Genomic DNA, 7,311 nt, shown 5'->3' on the forward strand with positions numbered 1-7,311 from the left:
TTTTTTTTAATTTTTTTCATTTATTATTCTCTTGTACTACACATCCCTACTGCAGCATCCCCTCCCTCTGCTCAGCCACCCCCCCCACCTCCTCTGTCCCCCAGATCCACTACCCCAGAAAACAGCAGGCCTACCAGGGGCATCAACCAAACACTCACAAGACCAGGCACAAACCCTCGAATCAAAGCAGGGTGAGGTAAGAGGTGACCACAAATTCCTAAATCTCATAGAGGGTAACTTAACCCCAGCTTCTAAAGAGGAGAATCTCAGGTTTAAGGCCAGCCTGGAAAATGTGTATTACATCTTGGAGAAAGAAAATGCTGGGTCCAGTCATGCTTTGATGTAACCCAGTACTCGAGGGGGCTGAGGCAGGAAGAATGTGAAGTCGGGGCTAGCCTGGGATCACTGCTTTAAAGCTCTTGGGAGAAGGTGACACCTTGTGCTGGGGAGTTTTGTGTCAACTTGACACAAGCTAAAGTTTTCTGAGAAGAGGGAACCTCAATGGCTTTAAAACTGATTCTGTCGTGGGGAAACTTTCTAAATGAGCTCAGAACGTTGGTAGAGCAAGCCCTGGGTTCAACATCAGTACTGAAAAAAAATGTAAAGGTGAATAAAAGTTGGGGTTAGTGGCACACACATTTAATCCCAGCACTTTTGAGGCAGAGGCGGGTGGATATCTATGAATTTGAAATCAGCCTGGTCTATATAGCAAGTTCCAGGCCCACCAAGCTTTATATATTGAGATCTTGTCTCAAAAAACAAATAAAAATAAGTTCAATAACCTACTTAAATAATAAATGGGCAAAATGAAATCACTTAAAATGAGAAAAAGGTTCCATTCACAGAAGTATGAAAGAAATTGTATAATTCATGGCCGGGCAGTGGTGGTGTTTGCCAGGAGGCAGAGGCAGGCTCTCTGAGTTCAAGGCCAACCTGGTCTACATAGTGAGTTCTAGGACAGGCTCCAAAGCTAGAGAGAAACCCTGTTTCAAAAAACCAAAGAAAAAAGAGGAAAGAAAGAAATAGTATAATTATGACTACTACTAGAGATTGGAACAATGGCTCAGTGGTTAAGAGCACATACTGTTCTTGGAGAGGACCTGAGTTCAATTCCCCATACCCACATTAGCCAGCTCAAATCTGCCTGTAACTTCAGCTCCAAGGTATCTGACATGCCTTTTACAAAATAAAAAGATACTCTTTAAAATAATAGACACTAGAATAGTTAGATATATCTGGCTTCTGAGAACCCTTTTCTCAACTAACCTCATGCTTAAAATTCTCAAAATCTTAAGATTTGAACATCTGTGTTTCAGATGAGGGGACTTCCAAATTATACATTTGGGTGGGATACCTAATTTTATAGATTTATGTAATTATAATCAAAGCCCCAGTTAATCTTTAACTTCCTTTTTAAAAAATGTTATGACTTTTTATAAAGGACTTCAGAAAACATTATTACAAACCAGATATTAACACCTATAATTACAGAAACGGAAGTGGTGTGGTGCTGGTAAGAGACCAGCAAGGCCAGTGCACATTCTGTGCATGTAACTGTGCACAGGACAAAGTGGTGCCTCACATCAAGAGAGAAACAGGCCACAGATATGTGGTGGCTTGGGACACTCACAATGTGGGCGCAAAATGGCACCAATGTTGTTAAAACCAATGGCAGAAGCAGGTAAGTTAGAAGACATTTAGATAAATGTGTACCAACACAACTTCCTCACCATAACCTATATAAAAAATGTCTAGATTATGCCAGATTAAATTCTGTCCAATGCCTCTGAAAAAATAAGAGATGGATAGGAATAAATCCTATAAATCAAAAAAGTGGACATTTCCTTAATTTATAATGTTCTCATTCAACTCAATAAAGAGGCCAGGCGGTGATGGCGCACGCCTTTAATCCAGGACAGGAACCAAAAAAAGCTACAGAAAAACCCTGTCTCGAAAATCAAAAAAAAAAAAAAAAAAATGGAAATAAAAAAAAAGATCACCCATTCAGCAGAGAGATAGGTAAAGGACGTTAACAGGCCGTGTTTTACAGTAAACGTTTAGAAAAGGTGTGACCTTATATCCAAGGTGCAAGCTAGCCTAGATTGGTGACAAGGGAAATGTTGGGCTCTGTGCTTGGAAAGGTTTATTCTCCATGACGTGGATGGCAGTGTAGCAACCCCAGCCTTTGAGGGGAATTCAGCTTTATCTATCTTTTTAAACTCTGATGATATATTTATCCTAGTCCCAGAAATTCTGCTGCTAGGAATTTACCTGCTAAAGATTAACATATACAATACATAAAATGTGCAAATGTCCACCAATATATGTTTAAGGGTATGGATACATTTTCAGAGCTAACAGATTACAAGGTCCATCCACCCTTCCATAATGAGCTTAACCATCATTGGATATCTTGCTTCTGAGCACCCCCCCCCTTTTTTTTTTACTAACCTCTATTAAAATGTCTTCAGTAAAATCTCTATGCTTAAAATGTTACATGATCCCGACTTTGAGTGAGTGTGGACTGTAAGAATACCATTTTTGTTTGTTTTGGGTTTTGTTTTTTGAGACAAGGTTTCTCTGTATAATAACCTAGGCTGTCTTGGAACATGTTTTGTAGATCAGGCTAGTCTTAGACTCACAGAATTCTGTCGCCACCTCCCGAGTACTGGGATTAAAGGCGAGGGCCACCACCACAGCCAGAATACAAATTTAAACATTGGTATTAGTTTCTCAGGATTTTTGTGCTGTACACATTTACTGCATGTTCTCTGCTTAGCAGTTAGATAGCTTCAGGAGAGAGAGAGAGAGGAATTCAGCAATGTTTTTCAAGGCTCACAGAGATCACCTGTTCCATCTCCCACCCCACCCCTGCCTCCTCCTCCTCCTAAAAAGTTAAGGAATGCAGGCCAAATGCAGGCCTTTCAAGACCTTCACATTCCTTCCCTCTGGCCCCAGATTTCTCCTCATAGCCTCTCCGAAGTGTATTTCTAGATCAAAGTGTTCTCAAGAGCCAAGCCTAAAGTTTGGAGGCAGTGGTCTCCCCTCAAGTGTTGTATTAGTGGTACACAATAAGGAGACACTAAGACACCAACCATGAAAGGGCTGTTTCCTAGTTTACCTGTGTGAGTCAGCACCTCATCTTATTATAACAGATATGTCACTTCTTGAATTGTCATACGTGAAATTGTGATTTTTTTTTTAGCTCTAATGCTATGAATAATTTAACTTCTGCTTTCTATTCCAGGTGGCCGAAGCACATGTGCCTAACTTCATTTTCGATGAGTTCCGAACAGTCCTATGACTTCTGCTCCAGTGACAGGACTGGCCTCATTAGCTTCCTGTAACTAAAGTGAACTTGGGAACGGAAAGAAACTTGACTACTCATGCTACTCGCATTGTTCCCTCCCCTGTGGGAATCATCAGCCGTTCCAGGGAAGATGACTCGGCTCTAATATACTGTTGAAATCATGCTATTATGTGGAATTTGTATCATGTAGAAGCAGAACTGTTTTATACTTGCCTCTTCTAAATACTCAGTGTAACTGTGATGGATGAATCCTTTTATGTTCTAAAGAACTATTTGTGCAACTCCAGGTCTTCAGTAAAATAATATTGCCAGTACCGAGTTGCCCTATTTGTGATTCAAAGACTGACACCCTGTAAGGAACCCTACCTGGAAGGTGACAGATGGCTGGGGGTGGGGGTGAGAGATAGGTAGACCTGTAAGGAACATTGACAGCCCAGTAGTAGACTCAGTTCATGTCCTATCTGCTATATGCTGTGTTCTGAGGTTTGCCATCTTCTAGTCCCAGATGCCAACACAAACGGGCTGCCTTAAGATTGTCTTTTTCCTTATTTGGGAGGCAGGAGGGGCAGAGGAAGGGAGGGGGGTTATAAAGGTTTAGTGACAAACTTTTTTTTAACTTTATTTTTATTGAACTCTACATTTTTCTCTGCTCTCCTCCCTGCCTCTCCCCTCCCCTTCTACCCTCCCCCATGGTCCCCATGCTCCCAGTTTACTCAGAAGATCTTGTCTTTTTCTACTTCCCATGTAGATTAGATCTATGTATGTCTCTCTTAGGGTCCTCACTGTCTTCTAGGTTCTCTGGGATTGTGATTTGTAGGCTGGTTTTGTTTAAAAAACACTTGTGAGTGCATTTGATAATTGTCTTCCTGGGTCTGGGTTACCTCACTCAAAATGATGTTTCCTAAATCCATCCCTTTGCCCACAAATTTCAAGATGTCATTTTTTTTCTGCTGTGTAGTACTCCACTGTGTAAATGTACCACATTTTCCTTATCCATTCTTCAGTCGAGGGGCATTTAGCTTGTTTCCAGGTTCTGGCATGACAAACAATGCTGCTATGAACATAGTTGAGCACATGTCCTTGTGGCACGATTGAGCATCCTTTGGATATATACCCAAAAGTGGTATTTTTGGGAAGGTTGTTTCCTAATTTCCTGGGAAATTGTCACACTGATATCCAAAGAGGCTGTACCAGCTTGCACTCCCACCAGCAATGCAGAAGTGTTCCCTTTTCCCCACAACCTCTCCAACATAAGTTGTCATCAGTGTTTTTGATCTTGGCTATTCTTACAGGTGTAAGATGGACTCTCAGAGTTGTTTTGATTTGCATTTCTCTGATGACTAAGGATGTGACAAACTCTTAAGACTCAAATATCATAACTTGTTTCTCCATGAACACGGTTCTGAAAGGGAGCTGCCATTCCACAGAATAACATGGATGAGACATGCCAAGAGTCTGCCTGAACCTGGACCTAGTGGTTCCCATGGCCTAGTGCTCCAGGTTAAGCAAGAGACCTGCCTCAAATATATATGTAATGGGAAGAGGGATTAAGGAAGACACATGGTATCAATTCAGACCTCCACATGCAAACATGCACCACACCCATGTATGCCTGAATATATATGCACACACATAATACTAAGTAAATAGAACATGCTTAATAACTGCACTTTATAACCCACTTGGGATATCTTTTTGGGAACCATGAGGCTATATAAAGAAGTCTACAACATAAAAACAAAAGAGGCATCTAATCTACATGGGAAGTAGAAGAAGATCTCCTGAGTAAATTGGGAACATGGGGATCACAGGAAAGGGGGTAGAAAGGGAAGGAAGCAGAGAAAAATATATAGCTCAATAAAGACAATTTTAGAAAATTTTAAAATTGAAAAAAAATTTTAAAAAGGCATAAGAGTTTATTCTTCATTTTATTTGCATGTCCCAGTGAATCACCCCAAATACTGAAATCAAGAAAAACTTCAGTGTTAGCACTAATTTGTGGAAACAATCATTCTTTTAAACATCTAGCTTATTCGACCCTTCATTTTCAATTGTAAATTAAGGCATATATTTACATGCTTATACACAAGCTTGGTCCTTGAGTGTCCAAGGAAGTCATACAGTTCTAGGCTATATACATCCTCTTCAAGTCTCAACGGGCTTGACTTCCAAGTGGTTTCCCCTTCAATGAATCAGATACTTCATTTCTGAGTAGATGAGAGGAAATATTATAGAACACGCTTTGTACAGTACAGCACCACTACTGAAAAGGGCTCGGGGTTTTGTAGCCCACGGCTCAGATTTAAAGCAGAAATACGTGGCATAGACAGCAACGGCAAAGAAGTGTCGGATCAACACTAGAGGGTGCGGAGACAATCTGTGGAGACAGAAAAGAGCCATACTGTTTCAGGTCACAAAAGTCCTAACTACGTGTCATCAATAGAAGCTTAAGGCACTCTACATCTGAAGACTTAACAAGTTTATCTGCATTTGATGGCAAAAATGAATTTTTAGAATATATTATAAAAATCTACTTAGAATAACCCTTTTGAGAAGCCAATGGCCATTCTCTTAAGTCCTATTTTTTTCAGCTGTCTTCTTTCACTAATCTTGGGATCCAAACTGAAGTACAAAGTAGCCAGCTGTGGTCTGGGTTGGCATCAGAACTGATATTCTGATTATAGATCAGGAAGACGAGCCTTGAAGAATTCACTTCTCAGACTTCCCAAGGATACATCTGCACTAGCAGAACTACTACTGAATTTCAAGCCAGTAAGATTAATAGCTGAGTTCAGAGTTCTCAGCTATCCTTGGCTCCTGGAGATCAGACGAGAAGACACCACAGCTGAAAACCACACCTCAATTTGACTTGGCAGGTTTAGCCACCTCATTCCATTTCTAATCAGTGTGTGTGTGTCCTGGAAAACAGACAGCACAGTGCTAACCCTGTCCTTTGTTCATTACTTGGTGCCACTTCTTACATTTTTTTATTTTGTATTAGCATGCACGTGCGCGCACACACATGCATGCATGATGTGGGGAAGGCACACGCTATAGCACACATATGGAGGTCAGAGGAGAACTTTGTAGAGTCCATTCTTCTCATGGGGTTCTAGGGATCGAACTAGGGATGCCAAGCTACTGCAGCAAGCACTTTATCCTCTGAGACAGCACCCTGGCCTCTTGGGGCTACTTGTGACTTAGATACTAATGGCTAACAGGCTAGAACTAAACATCCATGGGGTGATACTGGCATAAACTGAGTGTTTTCCTTCTGCTGTTAGAACTTACACAGAAAGCAGCCCAACGGGACCCGCCACACATTCTCCACCAAGTTTAAAATAAAGAAAGCAAGCTTTTCGTAGCTGGTGCAAGGAATCTAAAATAAAATGTAGAAGTTATTATTCATTGATCTTATAGTGTTAATGATTATGTCAGAAAAAAATAATGAAGATATAAAAATGCCAAACATGACAATTTCTTCAAAGCCCTAGAATTCAATAATCAGGAGTTTTTACCCTCCCAAGTTAACAGTCTAAGTGGTAATATGAGTACAGATTATCTGTCCCCGTTAATTCTGCTAATACTTAGGACTTAGGAGTTACTTTTAAATTATGTATGATTTTGTTGTAAATTAATTAAATGACACCGAATATTTTATAAGTGCTTACTATAAAAACACAATTCTAGCAACACAATTCCCAGGTTCTGACGTGCCTAACTCATAGTGCTTGGTCAGCACTAGTTATCAAGAAGGGAAACTCTGGCTTATCTACATATAACTTCTTAATACATTTTGAAGCCTTCAAAACATAATTAATAATAAATAACTTTTGGGTTTTTTGGTTTTTTGAGACAGGGTTTCTCTGTATAGCCCTGGTTGTCCTGGAACTTAGCTTTGTAGACTAGGCTGGCCTTGAACTCAACGAGATCTACCTGCCTTTGCCTCCTGAGTCCTGAGATTAAATGTGTGCACCACCACCCCAGCTAGATTTTTTTTT

The 7,311-nt window shown here is 40.4% G+C and overlaps 2 protein-coding genes across 2 annotated transcripts in view; one reads left to right on the plus strand and one right to left on the minus strand.

The window, feature by feature from the left end:
* The window catches only part of Washc5 (WASH complex subunit 5), a 43,969-nt gene extending 40,345 nt beyond the window's left edge, over window positions 1–3,624 (plus strand). The window contains exon 29 of the mRNA XM_005354562.3: window positions 3,248–3,624. Within this exon, the coding sequence (XP_005354619.1) occupies window positions 3,248–3,304 (57 nt within the window). The 3' untranslated portion in view covers window positions 3,305–3,624. The remainder of the gene's footprint in view (window positions 1–3,247) is intronic.
* Window positions 3,625–5,219: 1,595 nt separating this feature from the next.
* Window positions 5,220–7,311, minus strand: part of Sqle (squalene epoxidase) — an 18,318-nt gene continuing 16,226 nt past the window's right edge. Inside the window, exons 10-11 of the mRNA XM_005354565.2 lie at window positions 6,602–6,689; window positions 5,220–5,687 (exon numbers count right to left, since the gene is read on the minus strand). Coding sequence (XP_005354622.1) covers window positions 5,495–5,687; window positions 6,602–6,689 — 281 coding nt within the window. The 3' untranslated portion in view covers window positions 5,220–5,494. The remainder of the gene's footprint in view (window positions 5,688–6,601; window positions 6,690–7,311) is intronic.

The sequence above is a fragment of the Microtus ochrogaster genome, chromosome 15 (genome assembly GCF_000317375.1).
Source record: "Microtus ochrogaster isolate Prairie Vole_2 chromosome 15, MicOch1.0, whole genome shotgun sequence".
Lineage (NCBI taxonomy): Eukaryota > Metazoa > Chordata > Mammalia > Rodentia > Cricetidae > Microtus > Microtus ochrogaster.